The sequence below is a fragment of the Ambystoma mexicanum genome, chromosome 2p (assembly GCF_040938575.1).
Source record: "Ambystoma mexicanum isolate Mex_15411 chromosome 2p, UKY_AmexF1_1, whole genome shotgun sequence".
In the NCBI taxonomy this organism is placed as follows: domain Eukaryota; kingdom Metazoa; phylum Chordata; class Amphibia; order Caudata; family Ambystomatidae; genus Ambystoma; species Ambystoma mexicanum.
In genome coordinates this window covers 766,014,438-766,033,498 of record NC_090923.1, presented here as the reverse complement: position 1 = coordinate 766,033,498, position 19,061 = coordinate 766,014,438, and the positions used below count along the sequence as shown (strand labels likewise).

General features: G+C 41.7%; 1 protein-coding gene across 1 annotated transcript in view; it reads left to right on the top strand.

The window, feature by feature from the left end:
* Positions 1-19,061, top strand: part of LOC138566771 (cytochrome P450 2C18-like) — a 385,240-nt gene that overhangs the window by 268,090 nt on the left and 98,089 nt on the right. Inside the window, exon 8 of the mRNA XM_069644418.1 lies at positions 16,690-16,877. Coding sequence (XP_069500519.1) covers positions 16,690-16,877 — 188 coding nt within the window. The remainder of the gene's footprint in view (positions 1-16,689; positions 16,878-19,061) is intronic.

Genomic DNA, 19,061 nt, shown 5'->3' with positions numbered 1-19,061 from the left:
TGGGTTCAAGTGTTCCTTTTATGTGTTTTGAAAATGGGTGTGTGCCTGGGCCTAGCTAAGCCTGCCCCTCTCACTTATCATTTGCCAAGCTTTCCTCTCTCCCTTGATTGGGGAAAAGAAATGGAGTGTCAGAGTGATGCTGTAAGTTTTATGGTCAGCCGACCTGCCCCTTGTCAAATTGCACACAAATCTATTTCTGACCCAAATACATATTTATCGATGTACCATTTTTCTCATATTATAGGTCCAGTTAACATATTTCATGTAGCACCAAACCATCCGATCCCTGTCTTTGTACAATGTCGTGTCCACTGATGACAGAATTCTCCCCTTTTCATCCAGATAACGACCTCTAAACCTTTCCAGATTTTACACAAATGTGCACCAGGGATATGGGTTTCAGATGATAAACTGTCAGATTTTTAACATGCATACATTTGGAGTAACAACCTTTTTTTCCGCTACTATCCCCAAGAACATACCACAGGGTCCTAACACCTCTTAAAATGTGCACAGAAAAATCACAAAAATGATGATGTTATTTATATAATTTTGACAAGTCCGCACTGTGAATTATCCATCTTTTTAAAATCATGCTCTGGCCCCAAAGGGGTGTGGTTATCCAAAGCACATGGTGGAATTTCTGGTTTATCCACTTCCCCCAAGCTCAGCTTGCCCTCACAGGCACTGCCCCTCCCAGTTTCTCCCAAGAGGAAGCCATTTTACGACCCCCCCAATATAACATTTGCCTGAGTCCAGGACTGGGCTTTGTTCAACTTCCTGCAGTCTGCAGGTACCATTCCCCTAATTCAATCAGAGATGTGTCACCTCCTTTTGGTGGGGGCAGCAGGATGCAGCCAGGCCTGGGAAGAGTTGTTGAGCCAGTTCAACTCCTGTCGGGGGTAGTTGCCGGGCAGAATTCACTCTCTTCAGCCAGGCTTCAGCTAAATGTCCCTTTAGTTCCCAGTTTTCTACATTCAAATCCAACTTACAATTTTTGCACATGCAGCTAGAATGCTGATTCTAAGTTCAAAACTATGACATTTAAACAATTGCAACCTATGTGACACTCACAAGTAGGTCACTCATTTATTCTAAACATTTCAATTTTAGTGGCTTTAAACCCAAATTCACTTAAGCTGCTGACATCCCCAGCTATTTTCATATATACATTAAATAAATACTTCCTTCAAGTCCTTTCAGAATATAATTTTACATTGTATCCACCTCTTAGAAAGTCTTTCCTTGGCCTGGTTTGGTTTCATTTGTTTAGTTTTACACAAAAGTCTGGTGGTTTTAAAACACCGGCTTTCTGATAGTGGTGAGCACCAGTATTGCATCAATTTCTACATTAAGAAAATGAATTCCCCACAGTTCTGGGTTGCTTTTGGCAATCAGCATTGCGATTGCCAATGGTTTCAGGCTACTGTGTGTGTAGCCCAATGGTGGTTTTAGGCAGTGCCCTCCTGTGCTCACATCATAGGCAAAAATGGGTGGCAGCCTATTCTTCATGTTTTCCCTGTGCACTCTCTGGGGAGTTCTGGCCATCATGATGTTTTCAATGCCAGTAATGCACAGTTTTATGGTAGGGCTTGGATGCATGGGTAAAAACATCCCACAAGCCCCCCCTCTTGCGATGGCCATTCTGAGCTTTCACTGATGGAACTCGCAAGATCTGGGATGTTCGCCTCATCTTCTTCCAATTCCGTAGATGGCACAGTTCAGCATCTTTTCCTCCCTCCAGTCGATCAATCAGTTCTCCTTGCTGGTCCTGATGGGAGGATTGGGTGGTACCGCGGGCCCCTTGGATCTTCGCGCCCGGTCCCCAGGTCGCCTTCCGTGGTCAGTCTCCGGGTTTTCTTTCTCCTAGGACGACAAAGCAAAGTGGCAATACACATTCCTAGACCTTTTCCCACCACTATTAATGGTGTGGTGACCATATACATTGTATACATCTGAATACATTTTGCAGTCTGATTTTAAAACAAGATATAACAGAAAATATTTTTTTTTTCAAATCATAATATTTCAGAGACTATCTACATGGGATAATTTAGGGTTGGAACTGAATTAATCTGGAGCGGTCCCCTCTTTTATTGCAGAGGACTCCTCCAGTTGTTGCAGAGTGTGCCTGGGATGGCAACACTTTAGCTGATTAATATGGACCCACTTGTCTTCCCCTTCCGCCAGACCACCTTTGGGGATGCGGATCTTATAGGCTACAGTGGAGATTCTGTCTATAATTTCAAACGGTCCCTTCCACGTAGGCAAACATTTTCGCTGTTTGGCCTGGTTCCCTTGGAAATTGTATAGATAGACCCCGTCTCCCACAGTATATTCCTTCCTGGTGGTCTTCAGGTCGTAGTGGGTTTCCATGCTATCAGCTGATCTTTCTAGATTCCGCTGAGCATAGGCAAAAGCATGCTGAAGGTGTTTCCTTAAATTCTCCACATAATCATGAGTTGTGGAGGCATTTATTAGTGTCTGCTCTTGGGTCCTGTAGAGCAAATGCTGGGGAAGCACCATCTTGCATCCGGTCATCAACTCAAATGGTGACATTTTAGTAGCAGATGAAGGGGTAGATCTGATGGCCATTAGGACCAGAGGTAATCGGATATCCCAACTTGGCCCAGAATCTGCCACAAACTTTTTTAAGATGCTCACAATGGTTCGGTTGTATCTCTCTACTGCTCCAGAAGAAGCTGGCCTGTAAGCAATGTGTAGCTTCCTTTTAACCCCCAGTATCTCCCACATCTTTGTCATTACCTCGCTGGTGAAATGGCTACCTCTGTCTGACTCAATCCTTTGAGGTAGACCAAAATGGGAAAAGATGTGGTTAATCATCAGGGCAGCTGCTGTTTCTGCCTTGCAGTTTGGGGCCGGGAGACATTCCACCCACTTGGTAAACAAGCATGTCACGGTCAACATGTACTTGTTTCCTCTAGACGAGCGAATTACAGGGCCTACAAAGTCGATTTGTAAATCTGACCATGGCAGTGTCATTCCCCTCTTTTGGAGGGGCGCCCGGTGTGTGAGGGATGTTGGCTGAAATTGTGCACACACAAGACACCCCTTCAAGTATTGGTTGAGGTCCTGGCCCATATGTGGCCAGTATGCAATCTCTCCTAAGATTTCAAGTGTTGTATGAAACCCCCTATGACCGGCGGTGGCCGCCTCATGGGCGTGACTGAACATCAGGCTTCGGAATGAGGTAGGAACCACCCACAGATCATGGCCAGCTTGGGATTTCCTTACCAACAAACCGTCTTGGATTCGGAACCTTTTTGGACATTTCATCAACACTCTGAGGTCCTCTTTCCCAATGTAATCGGTATCCGTCAGGGGAAAGTTCTGAGGGTCCTCAATGTGTTGGTAAAACTTACCAATTATTGGATCCCCTTTCTGAGCTGTAATCAAATCAGCATCAGGGGTCTCCTTACTCCATTGTGCAGATGAAAGATCATTGGGAGCATTTGTCTGGGACCTAGTGATAGCAGTGACCTGGATTTCCCCCAACAGGGACTCTATTTCTACTAGATCCTCTTGGATGGCCCCGGTTTTGGCCAGCTGATCAGCTAAGTCATTTCCAGTTTTGTCTGGTCTCTCTACTTTGGAATGACCCTTGATCTTTTTCCAGTAGATGGTCATCCCATTCGATGTGACTAGATCATCAATATTTTGGATTAGCTTCCCATGTTTCAGGGGTTTGTTATTAGCACATAACATGCCTCTGGTTTTCCAATTGCCCAGGTGCTCCACGAACCCGTTCCGTACATAATCCGAATCTGTGATTATGACCAGTTCGTGGATTTGATGTTGGACAGCAGTGAGGATGGCCTGATGCACAGCCATCAATTCTGCCACCTGACTACTTCGGGGACCAATTTTGTATCCAGCGGAGAGTTCTGGGGACTCATTCACCCATGCATTCCCTACGCCGGCCACCAGTTCTTTCTCCCCGTTGTTGTGAACATGGTAAGAGCATCCATCCACATAGACAGCGGGAATTCCCTCACACTTGTCTTCTTCAAAGACTTTGTGTGGGGAATTAAGGTATGCCTCCATGTTGTCCTTGATTTTTAGACTTTCGTCCTCGAGACAGTTTTCTCTGGCACAATCATGCAAGTCAGCCAGACCTTGCGCGAGGGGACTCTTCTTGTTTTGGCCATATCTGACCTCCACAGGAAAGCCTTGCATTGACAGAATCCAGGAAATAATTCGGGAATTACTCACATTTCCGGCCCGGATTCTGTCACTTTGGAGATATTGCAGAGGCTGGTGTGGAGTCTCCACTATGATGTGTTCCCCCTGGATAAACGGGCGGTAATTCTTCAATGCCCACACCGTTGCCAGGAGTGCCTTCTCACAATCGTTGAATTTTTCCTCCACAGAGGATAAAGTTTTGCTCGCATAGGATATTACTTTATTGACCTTGTCATGCTTTTGGTATAATACTGCCGTCAAGCACGTATTAGAGAACCCTGTCTCCAGGAAGAACTCCTTGTTTCTGACAGGGTAAGCTAGGCAAGGCGCTTGTGAGAGGCTTCTTTTGAGTTGTCTTACTGCCTTGGATTGTTCTGGACCCCATTCCCACTTGACCCCCGCTTCAGGAGATGAATCAGGGGTCTAGTGATCTCTGCGTAGCCCTCAATGATCTTCCTGCTGTAATTAGTCAGTCAAAGGAGGCTCCTTAGTTCCCGCACAGTTGTGGGGTCTTTCAGTTTCTGAAGTACTTCCACTTTCTTTTCTCGGGGACAGAGACCCTGAGGAGTAATCTCATGCCCCAAGAAATTAACACGGGTTCTACACCACTGTGCTTTCTGAAAGGAAAGTTTTGCTCCGGCGGCCCTCAACTGTGTCAGAACATAACGGATCTCTGCTATGTGTACTTCCACAGATGAACTTTTGATGAGGACATCATCTACATAAGCCAGGTTACCCCTCGCACCCAGGTCAGGCATGGCCTTATGTAGGAAAATGTTGAATTCTTTGCCGGAGTTGAGGTATCCGAAGGGAGTCCGGGTCCATGTGTACTGCTGGCCCCCAAAGGTAAAAGCCAGTTTGTATTGGTCCTCCCTACTGACAGGCACGGTCCAGTATCCATTGGTCAGGTCTATTGCAGGGAATACCTGTGACCCCTGGATCTGGACCAGCCCTTGGTCAATGTAGGGCAGAGGCCATCGGGAAGTATGGACCCGTTTGTTGAGCTCCCTAAGGTTGGCGCAGAGTCTCCACTGGCCGTTTGGCTTCAATATTCCCAGCACCGGATTATTGAGGTGCTGTGTACTGGACGGATTATTCCCCGGGACTCAAGGTTCTTAATTATTTCAGTAAGGGACTCCATGGATGCGAGAGGCAAACAATATTGCTTCACAAGCACTGGAGTCATTCCAGGGTCCGTGCGAATTGTTGTTGTGTGGATGTCGGTGCGACCACAGTCATATGAGTCTACCGCAAAGAGATCTTGGAAATCCAAGAAAACTTGTTTCAACTTTTGCTTCTGTTCCAGATTCACGCAGGCATCAGCTAGGTTGACTCTCTCTTCCACCATCTGCCTGAAGCCTGGAAAGACTTCTGGTTTAGCTATCTCAACGGCCTCCTCCAGCTGGGTGGAGAAGTCCCTGGTCAGAGTGCTGATTTGGACTGGAGGCTTCAGGTGGGAAAGGCAGCCCTCATGGACCTGGAAAATCACCTCATCCCTCCTGAAGTCACAAGTCACATCTTCCTTACCATAAGGGCAAGAAGTGTACACCAGGAAGATCCCCCCATGCCGGGTGAAAATCCTGTCTGGTGTTGTATTGTCATCACTGTCACTGTCAAAACAGTCCTTGGGGATTGGTCCTAACAGTTCAATTCCTAAATCAATGGAGAAATGTCGGTCATCAACCGCCATTCCAATAATGGTGCCTGCGGCTAGAGTAATACTCTTTAAGTCGCTGTTATCCACCTCTATTGGAATGGTGTCATGTTCTATGTTGACTAATGGTGTTGGGTTTACCCCTAACCCTTGTTGTTGGAGAGAAGCATTTAGATGAATATAAGCATCAGGGTTTTTCAATTTTTGTCCTCTTTTAACTTTAACTTCCAGGGAGAATTGTCGGGTCCTTTCCGGGATGGTGACTTCCTCTTTAAGCTGAATATCAACTGCATAAGGTAGCAATTGAGCTGACCTAATGCTTTTTCTGGATCATCAAAGCGCATGGGATTATCCGCTAATCGGGACCAAGCTTTGAAGTTTATTAGGTCCAAACTAATGGCGAAGCGATTGAGAATGTCACTGCCTAAGTAAAAGGCAGCAGTGACGTCTCGCACGACCAAACAATTATGGACTATGCACTTGTTGCCAATGGAGATTTTGAGCATACACCTGCTTGGCAGGAGATGTTTGGAATTGGGTGTTTCCAGATCCATTTCCCATTTGTCTATCAGTTTGAATGTGGGAATGGCTGGATCTTTTGGGAGTTGGCGGAACATGGCTTCGCTGATGAAGCTCTTACCGTTATTCACACACACTCGAGCGAGAACAGAGTCCTCCCATCATTTAACTGAACAGGGATGAACAACTGCTTTCCAATTTGCTGAATATCAGCTAGGCTCTGAGCTGATTTCACATCTTTCTGGACTATAGGAGTGGGAGTGTCTGATTGTGGATGGGTAAATAATTTCAGAGTGTTTCCTTCTAGTGTGGAATACCACCTTAAACTGGAAGGAAGGTTGATTTTCAGAAATAGAGAGGACCCCCAATCACCAGTCTGTTGCCCTACTGCTATTACTGTCACGTCTGGAATTTGGTTGTTCTGGAAGTGAAATTCTACTTGGTCAGATTTTTGTTCAACCATGTGGCAGGTGCCGTTTAAACTAACATGGTTGACACTCTGTTTTAATGTTATTGGTCGGCTAGTCTGGGTCCAGAGGACCTTGTTTACACAATCCATTAGGGGTGACAACCTTCTCAGGAGGTCATTCCCTAGTAAACAAGGGGTGCCCTCTGGAGTTACTACTATGACCGGGTGTTTCACCTTTTGTCGCCCAATTTTAATGTCCAGGTCTGCAGTCCCCTCGACGGGAATTTCCTTCCTGTCAAAGTTCTGCAGTTGTCCAGGAAGAGAGGTGAGAGGAATTCGGTAATTCTCCCCCCCTTCCTGCATTTAGTTCATCAAAGGCCCTTCTGGACAGAAGGGTAGCTTGGGATCCAGTGTCCACCAGTGCCAAAATTCTACCCTGCCCCTGTACTTGTACCGGGGCATAGTATCTTCCCTCCTTCTCCTCAAGGGGGCACAGATAATGCACATTCTTGGACAACTGGTGGGCTAATTTTCTGGTTTTCGACATGGTGAGAGAAGAGATTTGGGCAGAATTCTGTGAAGAGCCTGGGGAATCTGAAAGAAAAAGTTGGCAACTGGAAATGGTTTCGGGTTATGGGCTGCCCCCCCCCCTTTTTGGAGGCAGTCATCAGGATGGATTTGACCCATGGGATTTTGGTATTGTTGGTTCTGTGATAGAATGATGGGCGGCGACAGCTCAATCCCCACATCTACCCAGTCTGTTGATTCGGTTTTAGGTTCCCCTGGTTCCGGTTCTGGGCCGCCCCTGCCTTTTTGGAGGCAGTCACCAGGATGGGTTTGAACCAGGGGTTTTTGCCTTTTCCCTATCTAGGTGGCTTTGCAGGGTGACTACCTGCTCAGCACATGCCCTATTGAAATCTAATTGTTGCTCCAGCTTTTTCTAGCTCTGCAGTAGGGAGTCCAAACCTTCTTGGTACTCCTTCTGCAAGGCCAGAAATCTGGTATTCTGGTCAGACTTTTCCTGTTGCAGGATACACATGTCCTCTTTGATTTTAATGAGATACTGTCTGCTCTCATTTTCTGACTCCTGGCTTCTGTGCATCTTCTGCTCAGAAGAGACCAGGTCCGATTGGGCCTTCTCTAACGCGATCTGTTGCCTATTTGCCAGATCTTGGCCGTCAGCACATTTGTCCTGCATGGCTCCCATATATAGATACAAATATGCCGCTATCCTAACCACCTTGTCGTGTTCATGTTTAGCTTTAGGAGCCATGTATAGTTCACTCAGGGCCACATGTAAGGGACCCTGATCTCTCCAGATACTGCAACCACGCATCCTGGCCCTGCTCAATCCATTCACCTCTCACAAATAGCTTTTGTAAGAAGTGCTCTGTGGCTATTTTGATGTCCACCAGTGTCGTCATTCTGGAATTTGAGTTCTTTCCTGACTTACAGAAGTTTGTATTTTATTTTGCAAAACAGACCGTTTCCTTAGAGCGTTCCTGTGAGGGGTGCTTTCACAGTGTAAAACAGCGTGGTGATCTAACCGGATATGTGTATCTGGTCAGTTGGCACACTGTATTAAGCTACATAAGTGGTAAATCTGACCCAGAATATCCCGGCTCCGAGCCCCCACTTTGTAAGCGACTTCAATTCAATACTACAGCTAAGTCAATGCCTAGTCTGGGATGCTGATGGAAGCCCTTATTGATGTATTTTTATGTCCAGTTCATTTACTCTGGATGACAACCTTTTAGGTATCACCCCTCTCTCAGAATACCCCCGACCCCGCTGGGCCAAGAAGTAGGTTTGTTTTGCAAATTTAAAAGGTTTATTTGACAATTAAACAATATATATCTATCACACTTTTATAGTAAATTAATATTTGATAGCACACTTGTGAGGATGATAGTGATGAACAATGGATAATGTTACAGTGGTACACTCTTTTTGATGGCTTAGAAGTGATATAGAGAGGATGAAGTAGCTGAGAATGCTTTTATGGCTTCAAGGACAATGCAATGATGAATGAAAATGCAGTACAGAAAATAAACTTGATATGACTTCAACAAAAGACAATGTAATCACTTTTCTTTGACAATTCAACTCCCCCTTCATGCAAGGTAAAGAGATGGAAGGGAAGCACACAGTTCTCAGGAATGCACTCAAATATAATTCAGTTCCCCCCTAGCAGTCTTAGAGGAAAACAGGTAGGAGTTTTAAACACAGGCAAAATCCTTTCATGTGGTTGCAATTAAGTGAAAAATATGCTAAAAAAAGGCTTTTAATTCCCTATAGGGGGTTCAGGGTAGTTGATAGATACTTTATATTAGTTCAGGATCACTTTAGCAATGCTCTATGAATGATTGTCAGGTTGTACACTAATTTCAGCAAGGAAAGCCAGGACAAATCTTTTTACACGTGGCTGAAATTAAGCAAAATGTCAAATCGTGGCAAATTTAGACGCTTGCGTCGAGCGCAATTACGGAGGCACAAACGGTTCCGGAGATACGGCTGATTTAGTAAAGGTAGTTTTTCGGATTTGAAATTTTAAAGCTCAGAATGACAGATGACAGTTTTCAGTTTTAAAAATGACAGAATGACACGATTTTAGGAGGCAGTTCTAATAGGCTAAAATAGTTTGGATTAGATTATTTTAAACTAAGAGATTGGTTTTGGCACAGTGCTAGCTGGGTACTCACACTAGATTTTGGACAGGAATGCGACTTCGTCACCGATCGGGTCAGGATTTGCTGGACCTCTGCTAGCAGTTCTTCACAGCAATCTGGTCTCTGGTTCGCTCTGGTTCCGGATACAGCACTGCTTTCTGGATACTGCTACAGGTTCTTGCAAAAGTTATTGGCAAAGAATTCAAACAGCTCGCCCGGCTGTTGAATAGTTTGGTTGGTTTTGAGGCCTGCTGAAGAGGATTCAGCTTGTGGATTCAGGCCTCTCTGCTACAAATTCTGGAGTTAATTTCTGGTCTCTGGAGATTGATGGATTTGAAGTCTGGATCTCTGGATGTGAAGTCTGAAGTCTCCCGGCAAAGCGTCCCGCAAGAAAGTGGAAAGTGAATGTCCCTACCTGGGTTCCAGTGTTCCTTTTATGTGTTTTGAAAATGGGTGTGTGCCTGGGCCTAGCTAAGCCTGCCCCTCTCACTTATCATTGGCCAAGCTTTCCTCTCTCCCTTGATTGGGGGAAAGAAATGGAGTGTCAGAGTGATGCTGTAGGTTTTATGGTCAGAGGAACCTCCCCTTGTCAAATTGCACACAAATCTATTTCTGACCCAAATACATATTTATCTATGTACCATTTTTCTCATATTATAGGTCCAGTTAACATATTTCCTGTAGCACCAAACTATCCGATCCCTGTCTTTGTACGATGTCGTGTCCACTGATGACAATATTCTCCCCTTTTCATCCATATAACGACCTGTAAACCTTTCCAGATTTTACACAAATTTGCACCAGAGGTACGGGTTTCAGATGATAAAGTGTCAGATTCTTAACATGTATACATTTGGAGTACAGCCTTTTTTTCCGCTACTATCCCCAAGAACATACCACAGGGTCCTAACACCTCTTAAAATGTGCACAGTAAAATCACAAAAATGATGATGTTATTTATATATTTTTGACAAGTCCGCACTGTGAATTATCCATCTTTTTAAAATCATGCTCTGGCCCCAAAGGGGTGTGGTTTTCCAAAGCACATGGTGGAATTTCTGGTTTATCCACTTCCCCCAAGCTCAGCTTGCCCTCACAGGCACTGCCCCTCCCAGTTTCTCCCAAGAGGAAGCCATTTTACGACCCCCCTAATATAACATTTGCCTGAGTCCAGGACTGGGCTTTGTTCAACTTCCTGCAGTCTGCAGGTACCACTCCCCTAATTCAATCAGAGAGGTGTCACCTCCTTTTGGTGGGGGCAGCAGGATGCAGCCAGGCCTGGGAAGAGTTGTTGAGCCAGTTCAACTCCTGTCGGGGGTAGTTGCCAGGCAGAATTCACTCTCTTCAGCCAGGCTTCAGCTAAATGTCCCTTTAGTTCCCAGTTTTCTACATTCAAATCCAACTTACAATTTTTGCACATGCAGCTGGAATGCTGATTCTAAGTTCAAAACTATGACATTTAAACAATTGCAACCTATGTGACACTCACAAGTAGGTCACTCATTTATTCTAAACATTTCGATTTTAGCGGCTTTAAACCCAAATTCACTTAAGCTGCTGGCATCCCCAGCTATTTTTTATATATACATTAAATAATTATTTCCTTCAAGTCATTTAAGAATATAGTTTTACATTGTATCCACCTCTTAGCAAGTCTTTCCTTGGCCTGGTTTGGGTTCATTTGTTCAGTTTTACACAAAAGTCTGGTGGTTTTAAAACGCCGGCTTTCTGATAGTGGTGAGCACCAGTATTGCATCCATTTTGACATTAAGAAAATGAATTCCCCACAGTTCTGGGTTGCTTTTGGCAATCAGCATTGCCATTCCCAATGGTTTCAGGCTACTGTGTGTGTAGCCCAATGGTGGTTTTAGGCAGTGCCCTCCTGTGCTCACAACATAGGCAAAAATGGGTGGCAGCCTATTCTTCATGTTTTCCCTGTGCACTCTCTGGGGAGTTCTGGCCATCATGATGTTTTCAATGCCAGTAATGCACAGTTTTATGGTAGGGCTTGGATGCATGGGTAAAAACATCCCACAGTTAAGTTACAATGAAAGATGAATAAGGGAAATTACTATTTTACCAGTCTGGATGGGTTACAAACATTATGACTAATACTAATTAACAGCTTAAATTCAATTCACAGTAAACAGTATGGTTCATTACTATATGTGAGACAATGTAATTTAACTCTTGGTTACCTGATTGATATATCAATAAGTTTGAATTTACTACCAATACAAACAGAATAAACACTTAGAATAAATACATGCAGTCATGTATGCACAAACTAACGTAGTGGAGTTTACCCATAACGCAACTTGTAACATGTGATGATGTCACCAACTGTACATGTCACGTTTAGCAAAATGGTGCCTCGACAACGCACTCAGAACAAACTAGCGCTTCCCATACTCATCAAGATGTATAAATTATGAGTACCAAAAATCCCTCTCTATGTCCATATTTATTCTGGATTATATTATTCCTCATTGTAGTCCTCTTTAAACAGAACAGCTGTCAGTACAATTTTTTTTAATGCCTAGGAAATTTAAGATCAGAACAGAAATGAGTACAGGAATCTACTAAAAGATACATTATAAGGCTATGGAAATTAGGTACATAACTGTAAGTAGAGGACTCTCTCGCGATGTGAATATGCAGAAAGGATACATAATTATGCATTATTATCAGACCAACACATTTTTTGTTTGTATCTCTTACCTCAAACATGACTCAATGAAATTGCAACATAATATTTGAAGTAGCGACATTATGGGGTTTTCTCCCAAAACAGTCATAAGGGCAAGAAGCACAGTACTGATACGACATGGGTCGGAACTTTTTATCAGATTGTAGTGGTCTATCAAATATCTTCTTTAACAAATCAATCTGAACAGTGAAATTTGGGTTGCTAATCAATTTCTTTTCTTTTCGCTTTTCTTTTTTCTTTTTTAAGTTTACCTTGTGTTCTTTGTCCAATCTTGATCTTGCATGATGTTTTATGAATATATGAATTTTGTATTCAGGAATATGAATTTCTGATGAACCAATAGCATGAATATGTTGTATGATTTATCTTTGTAACCTCAATTAGAGAGAATCATACCAATCTTCAATGGTGTTATGTTTTTAATGAGGTTAACAAGGTTCAGCCTGAGAAACTCCTTGTGGGCCCAACATATGGCCATAGTGTCAGCAATGACAAGGTGCATACATCTAGACAAGGATAAATTGCAAGTTAGGCAAAACTAATGTGTGTGAATTTCAGGTTTATACAACAACTGTTGGTACTGAAAACACAGGAGAATGCAGCAATGACAACGTGTGTACATCTTGGCTAATACAATGTAGGAAAAGTTCAGATCCAGCAGAAAACATAGCTCATGATACTTCTCGGCTATGCAGTTCTATCCTGACAGTTGGTATAAACCAAACTATAAATACAAGAGTGTAAAGAACATTAGAGTACATGCAAGTGTATTGTCGTATCTGCTCTCTATGGCACACCACATTTATAAAAGAAAAGGGGCGCATGCACTAGGAGGGAACCTTTGCTCCTTGAGTGTTAATTCTTGCGAGGTTCCACACACCACTAACATGTCCTGTATTAAAAGATCATACCAAAGAAATGTGTGCATTTTAAATGATAGAAACCTCACCTGCGAGATGAATGGCCTAGCACCAGAGCATACAGCCTTTCTCTGGCTGCCACAAAGTATAGGTACAAGCCTTAAAGTAATTGCAAATATTAACATTGGGATTGACCTGCTGACTTAAGAATATGATCGCATGCATATGGAGTCTTTAGATTACCCCCCACATGAATAAAAACAACTATATATTTAACTGCCAAGTTTTTTAGGGAACCAATATCCAAACCAGATAAAAACATGTTATTGATTAATTGTATTGTTTGCACCATAACATTCATTGAGTAAATGTGAAAAATAAAAAATAATCATAGACAGAATATTAACAAACACAAGCACAATCTTGCTGACAAAACAGAAACAGGCATGGATGTGTTACTTTATCTGTCGAAGAAGAGTCACCGGGACCTAGAGAGAATGAATATGAATGTTCAATAAAGCTCCCCTACTGAGTGCCTGTGGATGAAGTCATCTTCCCGGAGCCATGGCTACACAGGAGAGCAGTCTGCCAATTTTGAAAAGAATTAGTCTTGTCCAGAGCCAGTACTGGCAGTTCTGAACACGTGGCACACACCAGGTAAGAGGTGTTTGGAACATTGTACACAAAATGTTACAAGAACGAGAAAACAGCACTTTTAATCTTCAGGGGGCAATAAAATAACACCACCAGCGTCTCACAAAGGAAAATGTATTTTTACAGCAGCACAAATGGATCGTTAACATTAATTGAGTCAGAACTGTTCATTAGTGTGCTGATAACCAAAACAGATAAAGTAGGCTGCAAAGTAAAGCACAATACAACCCCCCCCACAAAAAATATCACTAATAGGTAAAGTTATTTAATAACCACTTTTAATCCTGCCTTGCCACGTATATTTTCTCACAAATTAGATACAGAACAGGAGCACATATTTCAGCTCTGATATACTGCAGGAGCAAGGCAGCCTTAATTATGTTTCAAGTGCTGGAGTGGAGGCTCTGTTTTAAGGTACTCAGAAGAAAGCACAGTAAATCTACAACTGCGAGGTTCCACACACCACTAACATGTCTTCAAGGCAATGAATGTATTTGTATTCATTCAATAATCTAAGCCTTTCTAAAATAGGTCTCCAAACATGAATACAGTTCTCCTTACAAAGGAAACGTCCAAAACTCTAATTTTCCTGCCAGATGATTCTAAATAGAATATACATTGCAGGAGACAGAACAAAAACAAGTCACAGAGTAAGTGGGTTGACATTTAGAATTGAGGCTTTTTCAAAACGGTAGTCTCACACGTGCACACATCTGCTGTATTCACAAATCAAATCATTACGTGTTTGGTTGGAATACAAAATGTGTTAATTAATTTTTGTTTATATTTCATGGAAAGTACATTTACGTAAATAATGAATGGCCCATAACAATTTAGGCTTAAGGTGTTCAGAACATTTCAGATGAGAAAGTGTATGCTTTGAGTTAAGCAGCTTTCTTACAGTTCTTTGTCGTTTGAATGAGATTATGCAAATAGATTTTTTAACACCATTTCTTCAGAAACATGTATACTACTATGGACCCATACACTTTTAGGACAATTGGCAAGCAAGGATTGAATGCTGCTTTTAAAGCTGTAGTTAGAGTCAGTAAACATGTTTGAACTAAATTGAAATTATTAGAATTACAAACAGTTGAAACATTGTATGTTTTATTTCTGAAACGATTGCCTATTGTAATGAAATACTGTAATGTTGTAAGATCATTTTTCTAGAAAATAACCTCAAATCATTGATGAATCATATAACGCATTGAGGTGGTTAAAACTATTCACACGTGTTTGTGAATTCACACGCATGTAAATGCTTAATTGCGCCCGAACTTTTTAAATAGATATTTAAAATGATATACAAACTTGTGAATCATAAAGCCATCTGTGTCAACTGACTGAAAATGTTAATGAGTAATTTACTATCATAAATAATATACAGCTGAATGCGTGCTCATGAACATTTTGCAAAATATAGACTTATGTATCACATAGACTCCCCACTCTCTGCTTGGGGATGGAGATGTGAGCACATGTTATACACAATACATGTTTTTCGAATAAAGTAGAAAAACAATTATAATCAACTCATTTTATTTGTAAAGCCCTGCATTCATCTGCATTTTACCCTTAAAGTGAGATCTCTCAAGCCACAGGCTTCAGTGAGGTCTCAACATGTAAATGCCAAATAAAGAGCAAGTTAAAAAATATTAAACATATCTTAGACCTGAGGGGAGTTACTTTCCTCAGGGAAAGAGCCTGAAAAATGCTATATGAAAATTCATGTCACTATGATTTCCTTTTGCGATGGGGGTTAGTGTTTTCTTGAGCATCAATAAAAGGTGAAACATGTGCCTATTTAAGTTGGAGGTTTGATAATAAACGTACATGGAAAAATCATTATTCAGCACTGTAGTATCATGTTGAACATCTGTGATAGTTAAATCACATATATACAGGGTAAAATTAACTTGTATATGCTATGGGTGACTGTATCAATTCCGATTGAAGATATTAGATCAGAATTTGGGTTGATTTAATTTAAGGCAAAAGTGATTTCAGACAGGTTACCTTTACATGCAAGGATGGTGTTTGCTAAAAAATGTGTATTTTCTATATAAGTTGGTGGAGGACATAATTAAACCAGACCCATATGTATTGAAACTGGTTTACTATCATTATCTCTGATAATTACATTTTACGAGTTAATATGATAGCCTGTGAACATTTCTTCATAGCAATATGTAGTATAAAACAAACATAATAAAGATAAGGGTATTTTCTGTTACTTATTAGGTAACATCTATGTGTCTATATTACCGAAAATAGGCATACCAATGGAGCATATCTGGCATAGGTTTCCTCAAAGATATCTCATAGAAATCATATCTATGGTGATCTGGTATAAATTCATGCCCTCAATGTTAGGCTAGCCATGGTGTTAGCATACCTGGATGGAAGAAAGCAAGTGTGCAGGGATAAGTGGACATGTCTGTGCCGGAAAGTCAACCATTATATCATATTACATTAGGATGCAAGGGGTCGGCCATGCCAAGAAGGATCATTATTTACTGAGCCAAATATTTCAAGTGTGAGCAATACTCTCTTTTTGCCTTTTGATCTATCGAAGTGGAAGTGGATATGCTTTTCAATGGTAAAATATATCAAAACATGTCAAACTAGGTCCCAAAACTATTCTATTGAAAGTCTTAAAAATGAGTGCAGGTATATTTATATTGTATGCAATTTTTCTTCTCACTTTAGTGATATCTGTTCGTTTTGTATTCTTGTTAATGAGTATTCACCTGACAATCACCTGTAATATTATTAATGCACAAATGTGGTCTAAAATAAATGTGCAATGCAATATTTTGCACTCAACGTTTGTGTGTTTTTGTTTCCGTTTAACAAATAATTAACAGATGCATTTGAAACTAATAAAAGTCTTGTTCTCCACAGTTGTTGAAGTGTATTGTTCATCAAATGGAGATTCCATCATGTATTAAGATAAGATGGGCAATGATATAGCATATTTACACCTAAAACCACTTCTTGTCTTACAGAGAAGATGCAACAGGAGATAGACCGGGTGATTGGGCATAACCGCTTCCCATCTGTAGAGGACCGAAGCAAGATGCAGTATACAGATGCTGTGATCCATGAGATTCAGCGATTTAGTGACATCATTCCGACTGGCCTTCCACACACAGTGACACGTGATATTCAGTTCAGGGGTTACACAATTCCCAAGGTAAAAGACAATTGTCTCATGTGTACATCCAGAAAATGCGACATAGATTTAATACTTGTTTGTCCTTGCTGAATATGATGGGGCTGCATATGCGATGTAAAAGGCCTATGACTCTTGAAATTCCACTGGCCAGAAAGAATACAAGTATGCTATTAAGACACTATCACTGTTTTCATATTTTTTGTGTCAGTGACACAGGCCAACAGCTACTACATAATCCTGTTGTAGTCACATGAATATGTCCCTCTTGCATCAACCGGTGAGCCTTGGGAGCAGGAAGGTACCATGCACTTCATCCACTACTGAAGCGGGTGCCTGCAATTTACTACAGATCAATGACAACAGAAAGTGGTTCCAGTTGTGTTGCATAATCGGATGTATTACATTTCCTGCTTACTGCCTGGTGAGTCAGGTTTTTTCCAGCACCATCTTTGGAGAGGCAAAACATGTTGTTGCACTGGCCCCTTCTGCAGTAGAGTGTGAATGACATTGTCTAAAGTAATCTTGCAGTTGCTTGCTAAGTACAGATGTCCGAGGCCTCCTGCCACAAAATGATTCATAGAGTGCCTTCAGCCTGACAAATAGCTCCTGTGTGTTGTTCAGGTAGAAGCCAAAAGAAGATTATCATTAAGATTACTTCCCTTGTTTTATCATTTCATAAGAGAAGACAAATGAACCTCGGAAGGTGGACTTTACCTTAACCTGCTGTCCTGAAAGGCATCTCTCTATTTCCTTTCTACAACATTGTTTTAATGTATTTGCTTTCTACAACATCAAACAGGTCTTCGCACTTCAATTACAGAAATAAATAATAGGCACAGTAAATAAGAACAATAGTATACACGGGGAAAATATGTTCCCCAGATAGTGCAGAACACAGGAAGATAATTAAGTTAAGAATACATGGATTTTAGAGGAAATCACAAGTATTACTCAAAAGTTGGATAGAGAGGGGGTGTACATAAATTACGTGGTGGGCAAAGGCATCTTGATTTCAGCCAAGGAATTGTCTGGCTTCAGCATTATTTGTTGTCGGCCACCATGATTTAAGCATGGGTTCTTATGAGCGGAGACAACCAATTTTTGAGGCCGAGCAATTCTCCTCCAGGAGTGTCAAATCTACTCATTACAGTACACAAGCATGACATTTGCACCTATCCGTTTTTTTATTAGCCAAGTCAGCTGCCTCACCCAAATAACTTGATACTAATTTGTCACCAAATTATCTTCCAGACATGCTGGCATAGCCTTTCTAGATGTTAACTTTTCTCCACTTCATGCACTGATCCTAGACAAAAGGGCACTTCCTGTTATGTTGTGTTAAAACTTCTTATACCACACACTGTTGCCACCTATATGGTTTCTTGGCACTCTGGTGGATCTGTAAAACAAGTGGGGGTATGTTAGTAGGACTGAGCTGAAGAAAAGAGCAAGTGAGCTATGATGTGCTTGTAGCAGCTTCAGTTCGGTTTACACCTTTCGCTGAGCGTAGGTGTGTTTTTCGGTTGGTAGCCGCAATGTGCTGTTGGGCGATGCTGTGTGTGGTCTGTTTTGTCATTGTGGTGTAGTGAACTATATACAGTTTGTTGTGCTGTAGAGGTATGGTTCCCTGTCAAAGGAAAGTATGCCATTGGTGTCCTTTCAGGCACATAGGCATTCAGACACCCAGAATTCAATGTGGCAGTTGTGGAAGTGGGGTTGTAATCTTACCTGTTGTACCTGTGATAGAATGAGGATTAGGATTTGAACTCGATGTGCCTGTCATCAACCAGTGAATACCTCATTAAATAGCTGATTTCAAATCAGCTGGGTGTTGGGTTTCGATCTGGTCTGCCATTGTTCCTATTAATGCGGAAATAGTAATTTTACACCTGAGTTACTGATTTCCAAAGAGTTTGTTTTAATGTATCAATTGTCCATACACATTATCGCTTTTATTTATCCACTGCTCCTTGTTTGTGCATATTGTCATCAGTGGTAGAAGTGAGATGCAAATCAATTTTTGTTTTACCATTGTAGATACCACACAGAGTGCATGGGGCATATAGGTGTATTACACGCATTTCATTTGAATGTGTCAACTGCATCGTTTGAAATCATTTGAATATCAACTACCATACGCCTTCACAATTCAATTACCTTGTTCCCCTACAGTATATTGGATAGATTTGTCACAAGCACAAA